Raw genomic sequence first — 17,467 nt, 5'->3', positions numbered from 1 at the left:
TTTGGTATAGAAGGGTAGGGATAAAACATAAATGTAAATGAACATACCAAAATAATATAAAAACACATTAGATAAAATTCTGCAGCATTAGATTTTTATAAGCGTTATAAGGACAGACTTAATAAAAACAGTTCTGAGGTGCTCACTTACTGCATTATAGTGCAAAAAATCTTAAACTTGGAACAAAATATCTGTGTATTTGCAGGCAGAAGATACGCAAAAGATTAACAGAGGAGTAGGAATTAAACCTGAAGTCCTGTAACCAAAAGCTGCTACTGAAATCAATTACATTCATCAAAAAGATCAAGTTTTAGTTACAAGCACTATAATTATTAAATGCAGAGACATTACATTGTACAATGTTTGTTGCAATGGGAATAGTTTTAATGGAACAATTCCAATGAAAGAAAACTACTCTTCCTGCTAATCTATATTGCTTTGCAGAACATTCAAATTCCCTTTCACATTTGGAAAAATTCCAAACATGCGCCAATTGCTCAATTGATGTTCATCTGTTTATTGATTCCCATGGTATTGCATCAATTTAACCAGGCTGAGAAGATCACCCATTATTCAGAAAGTACATTCAGTTAAGTTTTAGTTCAAAATTTCATCTACAAAAATCTGTGCCTGATGTTAGAGAGAAAAATGCATCTAGAGACCGTCTTGAAAAATGATTTTGTATAAATGGATTGCAATGTAGTGTTTAGTTCTTATGCGTAACATGAGGAGAAGAAATGCCTTTTATTAGCCGAATTGACAGGTGGGAAAATAGATAAGATCTGGGGCATATAAGCCCTTCTTCAGTTCTCTGTGTATTACTGTTGCTTACATAAATGCAACTAAGTCATGCTCTGGCTGATCCACTGAAGATAAAAGCCTTACCGCTACTTTTAGAATTGTTAATGGATTAAAATAACAAGAATAAGCATTAAGTTCTATCCTCATTACTAACTCTACATTCACTGTGGGCCAAACAAGAGCTATAAGTGTGTCATTTTTTTACTGCGTAAATATTACTATGTTGTTTCTTATGTCTAAGATTCCTCAGTTCGAAGGAATCAAAGTAGTATAAATATTATAACTGAGATGAAAGTCTGACCTTCTTATCAAGACCTTCCCAAACTCCCTTGTTTGCCTGTAAAATTACATAGCCTAATTTCACAGACAGCAGCTTACACTTGCATGTCCCCACCATCACAAATAAATCTTCAATACACCTAGGTAACATATGGAGTTAAAAAGGGGGTGGAGAGGAAATGATGCATGTGATGCTGGCACTTGTCTGGCTGTGCAGAAGGTACCAACTTTTCCATTTAAATTAAAGTCTGTGCATGGTGCCAAACCGCAAAGTGTAAAAGGTTATAAAACAGAAAGAAATCCAGGTACTGCATACCTGTATAGATGCAAAATCCCCAGAAGCACAAGCTCCAAGAATAGCAGCACCCACCAAAACAGACTCCACTTCTTTGGACAGGACAACAGGCTTGCCTATAGAAGAAAAAGCCATGCCTCTGTTAGGAAGAACGAAGCAGTGCAGCACTAACAGCAGACTAAATAATTAAAGCAAAAAAATACAAAGAAAAAAGAAAGGAAAAAGGACTTGACTTGGAAACCAAGTTCACAACTCCACTCGGAGCTACACTTCTATTGTAGACTACTGCAAATATCTCTGCTCTGTGGTTCCAGGCTTCAAGAAAAATGCAGAATTTAAATAAAATAATTTCAGCAAAATATTCAGGCAGAACAGAAAACGTACAAAGAACAACCCCCCCAGATCTTTGACAACAGCTACTTATCTCAAACAGCCTGGTATAAACCTGTTACCCACACCCTACAAACCCACCACCTATTGAAAGGTGACCTGGAGGGGAAAATAGGGTGGTAACCTTTTTGTTTCTTTTGTAATGCATAGAAAAGAGTTTGTTTTGAGTTTGTTTTTTAAATATATAATCAACAAAGTCAGTCTGTTTTTGCTGGAAGACATAAAAATATGAGCAGTAAGCTTTCATAAGCTATGCATTAAATCATAGAAGTCTTGTCTTCCAAATTTCACAAGACACATGAAAAGGAGATTAAAATCCCAGAAAAACAAACAAACTCACTATATATTTTGAAGGAGAATTAAAATACTAACTGCTTTCTACACAAATTAAGTTTCATTACCATGGGTAGTATCATGAACATACTTTCCCTCAGTTCACAAAAAATTTTCTAAGATCTGTATTTTACTGTAAAAACAGCAGGAAAAAGAGAATAAACAAATAAAAGTCACCTGCTTTCTTAATTCTCCTTAAAAAAACTAAAATAATAGCATCAGTCTAACTACTTTTCTAGCTACACATTAGATGTTCACCGTCACTAAGCCAAAGAATTTAATATTCCTACAGTATTTGGCATGTGTGCACATTTCCATTACTGAGATAATTTCATTCGATGACTGAGAATGCAAACACATTGCTGGGAGATGGACTTCCTTCTGTGAATAGTCCCAACGATATCACTCAAAAAAGAAGCACTGCTCCTCAGAGCCAACTGTACAATTAGAAAGAGCTGAAATTTGGAAGAGGATCTCTCACTGAGACCAGCGAGCCACGAACTTCTCCTAGAGAGCCTTTCCCTCAGAAAAGACAAACAGACACTTTTCAAAATGGGGAATAAAGTTATTAATACAAGAAACAATTATTACAAGAAACAGTTATTAATACAAAGCAGATTCACCTAGCATCCCAGGCATCCAGGCACCTTATGCCAACTTTGCGCTGTTCCACCAGCGTAAAGCTGCTTGCCATCAGTTTTCAGCAACACAGAGCTGTCACAGCGGCCTTTTTGCCACTTCTCCCTCTAGTTAGCACAGACAGAATGTCAGGGAAAGAAGGTGGATGCAGTGAGGGCTTGCTGTTTGATTGCTGGAACGACTACTAACAGCAAAGCAAAACTGGTGTAGTTACACCATCCCTTAAACTGCTCTGAACTGAGACCAAATGAGTCCATCTTAAAAATACTGGTGTAGGATCAGTCACCTCAGCATTCCTCCTCTTACGATGGACCCACAGCTCAGGAATTGGGTCAGCTTCGAACACAGGTAGATAATCTAAAACTAAAGCTTACAGCTACCTGGGGTGTTTGCCAGGCTTTGAAGCACTAGACAATTTTCAGCATGCTCTAGAATTCACTGCCCATTTCCCGCATCATCAGAACACATAGAGGATTCTTACCAGGCAAACACCACAATCAAGACACTTTCTAAGTGGCCTGCAAAATTATCTATTGGACGTCTGCATGACTGAGTCATGGGCATTTCCAGCTAACAATAATATATTCAGATTTTTTCTTTTCGTGAAAGAATGGGGGATTGATCCTGGAATGTCAGTTATTTTATCTGATAGGCTCTAATGAGCTCAACACAACCAAGAGCATTTCAGTTAGATGAACTCTGACATCCCTTGTCAGTCACTGATTGTACAAATGGGGGAGAACTACAGGCTGCAAAAAGACCTTTTCATACTGAATTGTACTTGGCCATTAGTTACAGTCAAAGGACTCCTGATTACATTTTAATCAGAATACCTCTTCACAGATCTTTTATTTTAAACATCATGAGCCACCATCACAACTCTACATGCAGCTGAAATTCACCTAAAACATCTGAGTTATACAAGGAAAGGTGTGCACTTGACAACAACATTTTTCATAAAAAGAAAGTGCTACTCTGACAACAATGTATTTAGTGAATTTTAGGTCAATGGCTATTATGCTATTTGCTTCTCCATTTCTGTTTTTTCTTCAGGTAATTACAAAAAGCGTATTTTCATCTTCCTTCCTGATTCAAGGTTATGAAGTATGGTCTGATGTTAGGGCAAGTCAGATCTTCATACCAAATGCCCCAAATCTGAGCCTTAACTTCATTCATGACAGTTCAACTGGTCTTAAGTTGAAATATACCCAAAATATACATCATTCAAACTTTCGCTGAAGTCCTTTAAACTCAATTTTGCTATTTTTTCCATGTTTTTTGAGGCATATTGAACGGACTTGCAGGTGTGCTAAGATATCCAATGCAGGCAGGTTAAAGGGAGTTTAAAAATATTGTGCAAGCCTGAGACCTCTTCCTGTAAAGTACCATACATACAGGCCTTTCCATCCATCAGGAATTCTACAAAAATCAAATGCAACTCCATGCAGGAGCAAGGATTCACAAACTGTGCCCTAAATCATTTTAATGATACAAACACTGAAGCAATCCTGAGAAAAAGGTTCTATATAGTTGATAAAATGTCCACTGTGAGCAAGAAGCGTCAGGAGAAGTCCCACAGAATTCAAACAGGGCGAAGCTAATAGAGGTTTTGGAAGAAATACAACACGTCTTATGTGAAACATGCTCACAAAATGTACTGTGTATTATTCTTGTCTGTTTTATCTTCTTGTAATCGCACTAATGGAATCATTTCTATAGAAAGTTTAGAATTTTTTTTTAAAAAACTGACAGTGAAAAGCATGTGTGTATACACAGTAGTTCCATTCAAAATTTTCATATTAATTCCATTGCACCTTCTTAGAAAAACCTTTAAGGGTAAGATCTACAGATTGGATATCATGTTCAATGTTTCTCTAGGAAGTCTGTTTTCTAACAATACAAATTATGGAGCTTTGTTCGCACCACGTCTCTGTGTTATTCAAATGTCTTTAAATTTCAGGAAACCCAGTCTTCCAGGAAGCAACATTTCATCATACAATTTTTGGCCAAGCAGCAAAATACAGTTCTATATAAAGAAAGCATTTATTTTTCTGAAGACAAAGTATTTAGCCACCTAAAATAATAACGTAGTTCACACTCCTTTCCCCCCACTTCCTCTAACTTACCAGTAATGTCAGCGTGCATCTGCACAAAGAGGGGGTTCTTGCTCAGCCCACCACAGAGAAACAGCGTGTTGATACGATGCCCTGCAGCCTGCATAGTTTCCAAAATATGTCTCGTTCCTAACTTCAAAAAGGGCAGGGGGAAAAAAAACAACAGATGAGCACAGGAGAGCAGACACAGGCAAAGAACTTAAGGAATAATGTGCTTAAAAGAATGATAGAAATGCATAGATATAACTGCCCCTAACAGTAACCTGATGGCTGGGAATGGGCCTGCAGGGGTAGGGCCTCTGCTTAGCTTCTAGCCAGTAACAGCCACTGTAATTAAGAACACGAAAAATTAGACGGATGGCGCAAAGAACTGGGAAGTAGAGAAGCACAGCAGACTGCAAGACACCTCCTGGGGCTGGCTGCAGGAGAGAGCAGGTAGCAACCAGCACACAGGAACACAGAGCTCCCAGGGACCTGCACAGCCAGAGACAGCGCTTATGAGAAACGGGTATCAGGAAAATGGGTATATACACAGAAATGGGTGTCGGGAAAAACTGGGGGCAGTGATAAGCAGCTTTTCGTGACCAAGAGCTGCAGAGTACAGAAAACATTCCCAGAACTAAGCCCTACGTGGCAAAGACATCCCCATCAAAAACTCCTAGCCGCTTTGTACGACAGCATCTGAAAATCACTCTCAGTATGGAGATTTCAATTCTGGAGCCAAATAGCAAAACAGAACAACAAAAGAGAATCAAATGAAAGCTATATATTTTCTTTTCAGCAAAAAGGAAAATCTGAAGAATTTTCTATTGGCTTAACTCACGGCTTTTGCCTCATACAGTTCAAAATAAAATGCTCCATTTCATGCCTGGATGAATTGAAACCTATCTAAAACACAGGCATTTTTAAAAACTCTTTTTTAAAGTCTACACTTTGATAAAGTCAAATTAGAAAAGTTCAGTGTTCCATTCGGTAACTGATGAAAGCAAATACTCTGCCACTTCTAAGAAATCCTTTCTCTTTCTGTTTGCTTTGCTTGCCTCCACCTATTCACTGAAGTCAACCCCTTCCCTCCTTGTCAGTTCCTTCGACAAACCATTTATCCCCCAAATTGTCAGCTCTTTATATTCCCGGGACTTCACTTGGAAGCTCAAACTTGACTATCTGCCAAATTTAAGCCAAAATCTTGCCCAAGCTGACTGTTTTTTATGTAAATGCCCCCCAAAACACCATCTGGTCAAAGTTTTCACAAACCATCGTTTAAGTTTTCTTTATCTTAGGCTCCGAGTTCATTAAGAGGTCTCCAACCTGCAATAAACCCCTCTTCAAATAAAACTACTGAAAATTGAAACTAGCAGAGTTTCATCAGACTTGAGATGTTTATTATGAATGACTGGCACAACTCTGGATAGGCCTTCAAATGTATTTTGGTTTTAAGGCAAGTGGTTATGAGGAACTCTAGCAGCCGCAACACCAGCTGACTAAATCCATCACTTCCCTATTGACACAGAGGGCTAATTTCCAAATGACACAGCCACAATATTAATTATGGAAAAATAAACTGCTCTAAAAAGAGACTGTCTCCTCAGAACTGGCCTGACGGCCACAATTATATCTCTGATCATGTTCTCCTCAGTTTTAACTGCTGCATCACATTTTGCACTGAATAGCTAAAAGGATATTCTCTTTCATTATTTCTGAAATTCAAATTTATTAACAACTTCTCGCACAACATACACACTCCTAAGACCCTGAGAAAGAACATGCTGTGAAAACTATTTTGTGTTTACCTGCCTGGAAAATTGTATTCACACAGAAATTTAAATTAAAGCTAGACTTATTTCACTGTGGGTGGGGGGGAACTAATTTAATCCTGGATTGGAGAAAATGCAAATTGAGGGTCTTCAAATGCAAATTTTATATAAAAAGAAAAAAGAGTCTCCTGCTGAAAAGAAAACTAGAGATTAACATTCTGTGGGCAGGCCTACACTTTTTACGAGGTTTTCAGTTAGGTTTAAAGTCTACATTGCATCCATTGAAGACAACTAATGGTACAGGATTGGGGCTGTCCTGAACAAGAAGTATTTCCTTCAACAAAAGCGAAGCTAAAATTGGAGTGTCAGGATAAGGGAGGAAAATTAAATATTCTGGGTATCACACTAGCATTTAGTAAACATATCAGGTCAAAAACAAGTCTATTTCTGTCTACTTTTTAATTACTGTTTCAATGCTGTTTTAAGAAAAATGAATTCCTGTTAACTTGCAATAAAAAGAAAGCTACGGTATGGTCTTTTATTTTTATCTTGTATCTCATGGTCAACACAATCAACTATCAAAAAGACATACCAATGCTGAATTTAGTGTTAAACACAGCATTTGTGGTTCACAATAAAATTTGAGTTGTACCATACAGTCAGATAATAGGTGACTTTCCCAGGACGTCCAGCAGAGAATGTTTCCACTTCATTAGCACAATATAATAACGGAGCACCTGTTCGATACTGGAAAGTTTTGTTTTCAGCTTCTTTCACGGGACAGTATCAGTAGCTGGCGTTGTTTAAGCTCTCCTAGACATTCTTATTTAAATTGTGGGATTATACTAAAGCATCAGGTATAACCGAGCTACATTCATCTTAAAAAGGATCAAAATTGACAACAGTGAATTCCAGACTCGGGTTAAATTATCACTATTCGCTGAAGATGGAGGGTTAATACATTAGGCATACGACTCACAGTAAATTTACAGCAGCCGCCCACCCTCTATCCCAGATGGCTGACGCAGCCTAGCAAAGACTTTTAGTTGTTGTTTAACCAGTAGAGCAGTTTGGAAGTTTTCCAACTGAACAGAGTTTTGTCAGGAAAAGTCTCAATTCATCAAACTGTTCATGTTTTTTGAAAACATCTCAAGTTCAAAAAACTTTTTTTTTTTTTTTTTTTTAATAATCACAAAAAGGATGTCAAAGGAGTGTCAACGTCAGTCATCAGATGCCTGGGGACAGGGTGCATCACTGGAAATACTGCGCGCCAGGGTTTCAAACAGCCTCTCTGACCCCAGATTTCATTTCAAATTAGAATTTCTTGTGAACTGGAAATCCTGGGTTCCAGAAAGCCTCTCACCTGAGAAAACTAGGGCAGGAACAAGTGTTCCCATAAAATTACCCATCTATGCACATTAGCAAACATCTATGACATTTTCATAAAGACTGTCTCTCTGTCCACTTTTAAACAGCCCCAGGTTGGGAAAAGCTATATCCGAGCCAACAGCTTGCCTTGCAACAGGAAGACCAAGGGAGGAATGGGATTGGGTTCTGCTCAGTTTGTAGCGTTAGGAGCTGAATCACAGACCCACGCTGACTTGCTGTGGTACAGAGTCCTGACTCATCTAACAGGCAACAAGGGGAAATCCATGGTTTTAGGAACAATCTGAAGCTGAGGCATCGTAGGGGAGACCAAGTTCCTTCATACAACTGCCAAGGCTTTTTTTTTTTCCACCACTCTCTCAGCTTAACCTCTACCTAGCCCATGATGTTAATACTGACCCATACAGCATCAGGCTCTTGCCTCACATCTGCACTAGAGGCAAAGGCTCCGTTTACAGAATTGTCACAGAGAGAAAACTTTTTAGGGGACATTTTCTCCGCGCTCTGGCTTCCCCTTGTCCATTATTTTACGGTAGGGAATAGTCACCAATGTGGGTAAACAATATCTTGTTCCTTTAAGAAGCCTATTAAGTGAATTCATCTATTATTAGAAATCTATTTAGCAGAAGGGAACGATCGGTCTGCCACAGAACATGAGACAATTCATTTATTCTTTTATGCACTTAAAATGGCTTACAGCAATGGCTTGAATCGTGGCCAAGTAGATAAGGGCAAGTTCATCCAGACCCCGAGACAACGTTAGTCCAACAACCTGTGTAAAGATCAAAAAGAAAATGTACAAATCCGGCCAAGGTAAAACTCCGTTATTTTCTGTGGTTTCTTGTTGTAACAAGTTTAAGTGCTAATTCTAAGCCCTATTTTTGTGAGATGTACACATAATGTTATGTCAAACATGTTATTCCTGATCTGGGGAAGAACCACAAAAATTGCTCTTGCCCTTGCAAAGAAATAAAACAAACAGCATATTGTATGGAATTAGAGCTAGATTATCTCTGACAGTTTTATTTTATGACTCAGATATTGCTTGTGAATGTATTTAATGTAATAATATGAATAAAGTATTACATAAAAATAACATTTTAAAAGCCCTTCTCCTCCTCCTCCCTTCCAAGCACCCTAACACCAAAAGACAATTCATAATTAAGGACTATATCTTAACCCCCTTTGCTCTGACATAAATTATGCTGGATTAATATCAACATAGGCAAGACCTGAATGCAGCCATAACTCTGGCAGGAAAGATGCACTGCTATTACCAATATTTGCATAACGTCATCATACCAAAGGAAATTCTGATTCAACTGCAGCAAGTATTTCTTTCATGAAGTAATGCAGTTCTACTTAGGACCCAAAAATATGCAAGCCATCAACTTTTTTTTTTTTTGTAATGTTTCCCTGGTCTGTGATTGAAAATGTGTTGTAGTACTTAAAACTACCCTTTTCTACCTCAGTCCCAAATATAGTAGGTTTTGGTACTGGTAAGTAGCTTGAGATATTTGCTCCAAGGACAACATGCCAATTTGAAGTGCATTTCTGCACTAATCACCAGATAGATACATTGATACCATTAAATTATACCATTATGGTATTCTTCTGTCATGGTCCTGTGCAGTAACATCCTGGCCTGTGGCTTAGCTGATCTGCCACCATGACGTTCAGTGAAGAGAAACCTCCAAATGTTTAAACATGAGCTGAAAATCGCACCAGCGGAGGTTTCCTGCTGACCTTCCAAAAGCTGCTCTTTTTGGTTCTAGACTGTAATGCTCTGAAAACTTCTTTACAGAACACAGTACTTCAATATTGCCCTATGAGTTCCAGAAGCAGCATTTTTAATACCACAAGCCAGAATATACATATAATATTGGGTTCGGCTCTGAGCAGAGATGTGTGAAGCACCGTGGTTGCTTATTTCTAATCATGAGAGAATGTACGCCCATTCCTAATAACAAGCACAGGAGCATTTCAGTTTCTCTTCAAATTAACCACCCAGCACCTCAAATACTGTAAATTTACTCAACAGTTACCTGTTTGAATTAAACAATCTCTCCTCAGAATATTTCACTCCTTTTCCAGATATGCATAACCAATTTTGTGCTGAAACTCATCACAATGAAAATGTAAAATTAGGCAGACAGGTGAGTTTACAACAACAGCACACATTACTACTCAGTGTTCTGAAATGTAATTCCTATGAAAGGTACTGGGAGACACATGCACCTCCTCATATTTTTAGAAAATAGATGTGGCTCTAGCAATATCTGAAGTATCCTGGTCTCTGGTTTTCTACTGAAACATTAGCACACTTCAAAATACAGCAAGAAACCAAAACCCTATGGGATAGTTTAAATAGCTAAGGAGGAGTATGTTTAAAATTAAAAAAAAGTTCTTTCCAAACTTTTTTTTTTTTTACCCCATATTGACCTTTTTGCAAAGACAGGCTGTTTCTTACCATGCCCTTTAGTGTCAGATCTGTTAAGGGAGATCTGTTACCATGGAAATCTGGCCAAACATGTAAATCAACAGTGAGGAAACCCACAGGCAAAGATTTCTTAATCAGATCCAGGTGACTGTTCAAGTATGTATATATACTTTGAGAACTAGAAGAAAAACAAGTTGGGAAAAAAAAGTGGGGGAGGTTATTCATCAAACATAAAACATTTGCACCTCTACTACCAAATGCAAAAGAACCATCAAAGAATCCCAAATCCCCAATATAAAACAAAGGGGGAGAAAGACAGAGCCGCTGCTCGCCCGGCACATGGCATTGCAGAGGGCGGCTAGCAGGGACGTCTATCGGCGCTTGCATTCAGCAAAGCGCCCAAACTCCTCAGTTCAGCAGGATGAGGGGAGGCCGTGGAAGCTGATGCTCTCGAGCTTGTGCGTTGCCTCCCACAGGTCCCTGGTGGAGCCAAAGCTGTTTGATATTATGGGGTTTGATGATGCTTGTCTCTAGCAGAAAGCAGGTGCTGACACTGTGAAAGTGAAAGCTACAGAAAGGAAAGCCCAGAGAGAGGAATAAGGAGGCTTCCAGAGAGAAATGAAAATAAAATTTCATTACAATGTTTAATAATTTCTCCGATTAATCAATAGTGCTGGACTTGCAGCTTTCCTTTTTTAAACCGTAACTACTTCAGTATGTGTTATGATTAAAATGCAGCAATAAGGGTGGAGGAGAGAAAGCAAGTGGCTGCTCTTTTAGGGAGGAGCTGAACATGGGCCTAAATATGCTTGTATCTAAGTTCAGACACTACACCCATCCCCACAGTATCCCACAGCCTTCTCCCTGGGCCAACAGTAACCGTAGGACTGATGATGAACTCTCCAGTGCTTTGGCTTGCCACAACTTAAGTGACATTCCAGTTTAAAAATGTTGCAATTATGGTCAGAATATTTTTTTCAAACACTCATACCATCATAAACAGATTCATATATATTTTTCAACTCCTAGGAAATCTCAGAGTGGGGCACTTAATTCCAGACATGTGGGTCAACAATAGCATCTAACCCTAATTACAATTGATTAGCCATTGTCTCATCCACTGTAGACCCAAACAGTGATATTCATTTAGCCTCTACATGTATATTCAATCATGCACTAATGAGATCCCTAAGGGAATTTGGCATATGCTTTACTAGTTTGACTTCTGACCTCCTAGCAGCTGTATATTTATACTTTGCATTCAACCATTCAGCTGCATGTTTTTTCAATTATACCTTACCATGTGTATGCTATCAGAGGATATCATTCAAAATGAAGTACACTTGGAAGACATTAAAATAACTAATTCACATCATTATTCACATACTTTTAAATGGGCTTTATATGTCTTCTTGGACCTGAATTATCATAATTTGGAAGTCACAATCATTTTTTTCCCTCATTCTAATAGTGGCCCTTTTTCTACATCCCTAAAGACCATATTATAAACACTACTCGCTAATGACAAAGTCATTGATTTCCAGTCTAAATCTTGGTTTGATGTCTGGGAAGAGAAAGGAAGGAAAACTTCATTCAGCCAGAGGCCTACCAGCCATCCCAGCTTCTATCTGATCTCCCCGCTGCTCGATCACATTCGCAGGGTTTAACTGTTCGGGCAGCTCTGACAGAACACAAGGACTGTGCAACACAAGCTGAAGTTCAGCCAAATCCTCTTCAGACCCAAATAACCTTAGAATTACACTTCTCCATACTTTTTCTTCTTTTTTTCTATGTATAAATGAGGGTTATTGGCAAAATCCTTCAAACACTTGCCAGTTCCAGTCCCTACCAAGCCTGGGCTATATGTAGTATTAAACCACAGGCTCTCTGGAGCCTTTTCCATTCAGTCCTGTGAAAAGGCATCAGTAGCAGCTGGATCTGGCTTGCAGACCTGAACGCAAACTATTGGTATTAAAAAGGAATTATGCTGAAAGTGGAGAGTAATAAATCAACACAATTTTGCCCATAGTTATGTTTGTATTAGGGACACAGTTTCAGAAAGCAACAAGAATTTGGTATTTAATTTGTTCAGGAATCTTACAAGATGCCAGCAGGTATCTTTCAGGAAAAAATCTTAATATTTTAGATTTCTCAATCTAAAAAAAAGGCCCCAAAAATCTACAGGTGCAGAAAACTGACAAATACTATTATTATCTACTGCTTGAAAGATCCCAGAAGAGCTGACAGATATATGTGTGTCACTTTACTGCTGTTTTCCAGGAGCTATCTCTTTAGATGGGGAAATGGCATTCAGAAGTGAAGGGAAAGAAATTTTGTCCTAACACATACCTCTTCACAAAGTGCCACAGGACATATAATCCGTGATGTCAAACAGTAAAACACTTTCCTTCCTCCAGAAGACAAGAAACTTTGATTCTAGCAACTGTAACTATTTAAACCTTAGAGCATAAATGATTGTGTTATTTCCTTCTTTTCTTTCATACTCTGGCCTACGTATCTTGGATTTTACCACGTCAGCGATGGCTAGATGTCAGACCTACACAACATAGAGACTGAAGACCAAATATGCTATCTACACAGTGATTTCTGCGACTCGCTGAAGTGTACGAAAAGAGGTGGTCTTGTTGCCCACAGAGCATGGCAATTAGAGCAATGGCTAAATTTACAGCCATCCAGACGATCCTCATGTAACTCAGTCCTCTCCACTTCCAGTAAAAGAAGGGAAATGGGAATGTGGGGATAGGATTGGGAGGGTTGCACAAGACCGGCCAGTCTTCAGCACACGTGGTCAGTGGGAGCTGGTTTCTGGCAAGTCCGGCTAAGTCGCCTTGTGCCCTAACAGGTTACTACAAATCAGCTGAACCCGTGGTAACTGCAGCCTGCAAACTCCTACCCCTGGTACATGCAGAGGAGCAGGAGTGCGCGCAGGGAAGCTTCTGAGACCAGTGGTTCAGCAGGGACTGTTGTGATGTTGCTGAACTCACTTATGAGCAAAGCTGGGAGCCAGGGAGGAAGGAAACATAGGCCTGGGAAGGTGGAAGTAGGTGAAAAACAGCAGCGAGTAAGAGGCACAGATTTGTGAGCTCAGATGTTTTTTTCATTTTTAAATGATCCAGACAGGCACGTGCTCTTTGTCACTACAAAATCGGCCTAACTCTTGACAGTGTCGCACCCTGCATGGGAAGGAAAGGTAGCATGCAACTAAGCACATAACTAGAGAATTCTCATTTTGTTTTCCTTCTGTAACCATTTGTACTTGCAAAACAGGTATAAATTCCTACACCCACAAAAAGAATATACTGAATATAATAAAACTGATTCTCTGAAATTCTACTGAGATTCTCAGGCAAATAACCTACCATCATCAACAATCCCCCAAAACAAGAGGGCATGCTTTTATTAAGTATTTGACTTAATTTAAGGAAACACATAATCCAAAGTTTGGGCCAACACTGTTCACTAAAAAAAATGCCTTGCACTTTGTACAGCTGCTGCTCTAGTCACTATAATAAGGTCCAAGTTTGTGCTCTAATATGTCATAACAGGTATGCACAGCATGAAGAAATGAAGAGAAAAATTCAGTTCAAACTGCAAAGTTCCTGATTTTTATAGGTTCAAGTTAAATTCATTAAAAATATTTGAAGAGGAGAGGGAGAGAGAAAATAGGGTCAACTAGTAAGAGATTTATTTACTAAATTTATAGCTATGCAAACATTTTGTTAGGCGAATGAAATCTGAATGGTATCTGGAAAACATTATAAAAACAACATTGAGCAAATGAACTTGATAAAATATCATAATCCTCTTTATCAATACTATCCTCCACAGTTTTACTAACTGCAGAAGCCTCAAGTTCAAAGTCATGGCCCCATACCTTCTATGTAACATGAAGTTACACCCCTGATATTCCATATCTAAGAACCTCTTTCCTTCACAATCCAAGCCTTTTGCACTATGAAATTAGTTATGGTCAGTCCAGTATCGGACCTACTATAGACAAGCAGGCCACTTCTGCATACTTACTTTACCAACACAAAAAATGGTTTGTCTTGGCATTACCTGCTAAACCAATTTCCACTGCTGTAAGCTTTGTGAGGCTCATGCCTCATATGGAGGAACTGGAAAAATGGCCTGGAAGCCAAATGAAGAGAAAAAACAACAAACCCCGAACAGTATAGATCAATCCTTAGTCCAAGCATACAGAGATTTTTTTTTTTGGGGGGGGGGGGATTGTTTTTTGTTTTTTTTAAGAACCACATAGAGAATTCTAGGAAGCATGAATCTATTTCATATTGAAAGAAGCCCAATAAATTTCTGGGACGCTTGGTCAAGTTCTCAGCAAGCAAATAAGGTACTGGACACTGCAAAGCATGAGAAGGTCATCCAGAGAAATCAGGTAGCTTTCTGGTCACAGAGAGGATGGAAAGTAACTTTATGTGTTCAATACATCTGTCAGGAGTGACCCTTGCATTTCAGACCAGAGTGAAGATAAAATGTCAAGTTTGCTGTTTTTCCTTAATCCAAGGAAAAAAAGAAATTAAAAAAGACAAGCATACTTTCATCCAATGTGCCTAACTGTTCGGCTAAGATCTCTCTGGGAGTGATGTGAACTATCTTAAAAGGAATCCGAGCCAAAATAGCTTGGGAAAGTTCAGATCTGAAAGAAGTCCCTGGATAGTTTTCATCTACTTTAAAAGTGGACCAAACTAAAATTCTGCATCTCACACAGCCTAGTCCTCAAGGAAGCCTGGAGTTACCTGCAACTCACTCCCACATCTTAAGTTTTGTCTAAAACTTTATCCTGGGTGTCTATGTTCTATTTGTGCTGCCACTCAGGAGTACTTTTTCCTACAGTAGCTATCCCTTCATTTAGATGATGGTTCCAAATACATTGATTAATATATTTTTAGTATAGATCATCCCTGGAGCTTAACAGTGTCATCTCCAAATTAAAACACATTATTAGTCCAAGGCACACAGGTCTGCTGAACAGGGCTGATGGCAGGGTACCACAAAATACACTGGACTGGCTACAAAAGAAAAGCTGACAAGCAGAAAGTCAACATCACCACTTAGATACCCCCGAGGTGAATGTTTAAGGGGAATTTAAAGCTTTGATCTTTCAGCAATCGCTTGGGAAGCCTTTGTAGATACTTCCAACCCAGGTGACCAAATTCACTCTCAGTTTGTTGATTCCCGCATTCCAGAATAAGGATATTGTAGTGCAGTTCTGCAGGGCTGGGAATGTGTATCAGTATATCATCAATTCATAAGGCACGTATGTCATAAAGAAACAAGAACAGTGACCTGGCTTTAGCTTTTGCCTGTAATTCTGGGAAAGCGACATGGCCTTGGACCACATGCTCTATCTGAAAAAGAGGAAAGCAACATTATTGGAATGAATACATCTTAAAAAGTCAGTCCCAGAAAAGGGTAATGCAGCATTACAACTTCTAAAAGACAGGAGAGCTTCTAAAATACTCACGAAGTGTTGACTCCTTGCCCAAGTAAAGCCAAAGACAAAACTCCCACTGACATTACTGGATTCAGAATTTGGCTTAAAAATAGTACAAAAAAACAATGCTACACCAAAAATAAGCAAAATGCTAAGCATACAGCTCCTTAGTCAGAAGAGTAAGCTGAAAGAATGATTTTTACCTGTCCAACAATACCTAAGCGTATGTCCACTAACCCCTCCCATGCTCTTGCATGCATACCTACATTGGAATTCTACCAGGAACATCTTCCTGGCCCAAACCCCTACGTCTTTCTGTATCACTGTTAAAATAAAATGTCAGGTGTGTTGTCATTCTAATAAACGCTCAGTATGTTCATTGCAGGAAACAAAATATTTGCCCTGACAAGCAATTATTGCTACAAAAAAAGCTCAATATAGACTCTGTCTATACTAAATTTACCTATCAGCTGGTCCAACATTATTCACAAAACAAATTGAGCAGCTTTTGTGGCCTCTTGCTAATACCCCATCAGAGGTGACAGTAAACATAAAGAGGCAAAACTAGAGGTACTCAAAAACATTGAACATATTTGGCAACACCTATTGGCAGCAAGCCACATTAGGTATTTAATTTTTAACAGTGTGAGTCTGGGCCTTAACAGTGTAGTAAAACTTATATAACAAGGCATGCACATATTAATAGAGCAAGAAAACATAATGCATGCTTGTTACCTCTGAGATTTGCATCTAAGACAAAACTCAAGCACGTATATGCATTAAAAACAAAGCTCTGGACTGAATTTTGCAATCTTAAATAATCTCTTGAGAAAATAATTAATAGGAAGAGCTTATAAATTCAGAAATAAATCTATAAACAAATATCGTATATATATGTGTGCTGTGAAAACACTTTACACAAAAATATTACAGCGCTTACGAAGTTACATATTTAACATTCTATATTCAAGAAATGGCCAAATGTGACTTGCATCCTAGAACTTCTTTTCTGCTCCCATCAGCTATTCTTTATTTTACAGTTGATGTAAAGCCATCCTTTGTCTCTGTTATGCAATATCTTTCTTCCTGAAAATTCAACACAAAAGCCCAGCTAACAGACAAATGAACAAACTTTTTCAAAACAAGCAGAGTCACTAGTAATTTGTACTCAGTCTGGACCTATTTTCAAAATCCAACAGATTTGTTTCATAACCATATCAATAGAAGTTTAATTAGAGATTTTTAAGGAGAAGTGTATCTGTTTTGCTTCTAAAGAATTCAACAGACTGTTCAAACTTCATGAAAAAAATTCACTTTTGGGCATAGACCAAGCAATGAAAAGAATTCCCCCAAATGTCCACTTGTTTTCAGAAAACCAAAAGTATGAGAGAGCAGGATCCTAAAATGACTACCACTTTAAAATTACAACGATAATGGATGCAACCTATCCTCCACACCAGTGTGCACATACACTGTTTCTTCTTATGGCTCCCCATGTGTTTTGTGTACGTATAACCTCAAGAAGACCACATGAAATATTCTTAGAATGTTTTAATGAGA

General features: G+C 38.5%; 1 protein-coding gene across 3 annotated transcripts in view; it reads right to left on the bottom strand.

Moving 5' to 3' along the window:
• FGGY (FGGY carbohydrate kinase domain containing) overlaps positions 1-17,467 on the bottom strand; it is a 312,847-nt gene that overhangs the window by 31,220 nt on the left and 264,160 nt on the right. For all 3 annotated transcript variants that reach the window (XM_067301318.1, XM_067301319.1, XM_067301320.1), the window contains 5 exons: positions 15,760-15,821; positions 10,462-10,609; positions 8,689-8,763; positions 4,864-4,984; positions 1,397-1,491 (listed from right to left, as the gene is read on the bottom strand). In XM_067301318.1, the coding sequence (XP_067157419.1) occupies positions 1,397-1,491; positions 4,864-4,984; positions 8,689-8,763; positions 10,462-10,609; positions 15,760-15,821 (501 nt within the window). The remainder of the gene's footprint in view (positions 1-1,396; positions 1,492-4,863; positions 4,985-8,688; positions 8,764-10,461; positions 10,610-15,759; positions 15,822-17,467) is intronic.

Source organism: Apteryx mantelli, chromosome 8 (genome assembly GCF_036417845.1).
Source record: "Apteryx mantelli isolate bAptMan1 chromosome 8, bAptMan1.hap1, whole genome shotgun sequence".
Classification (NCBI taxonomy): domain Eukaryota; kingdom Metazoa; phylum Chordata; class Aves; order Apterygiformes; family Apterygidae; genus Apteryx; species Apteryx mantelli.
The sequence above is the reverse complement of the archived record's forward strand: the minus strand, read 5'-3'. Positions and strand labels throughout refer to the sequence as shown.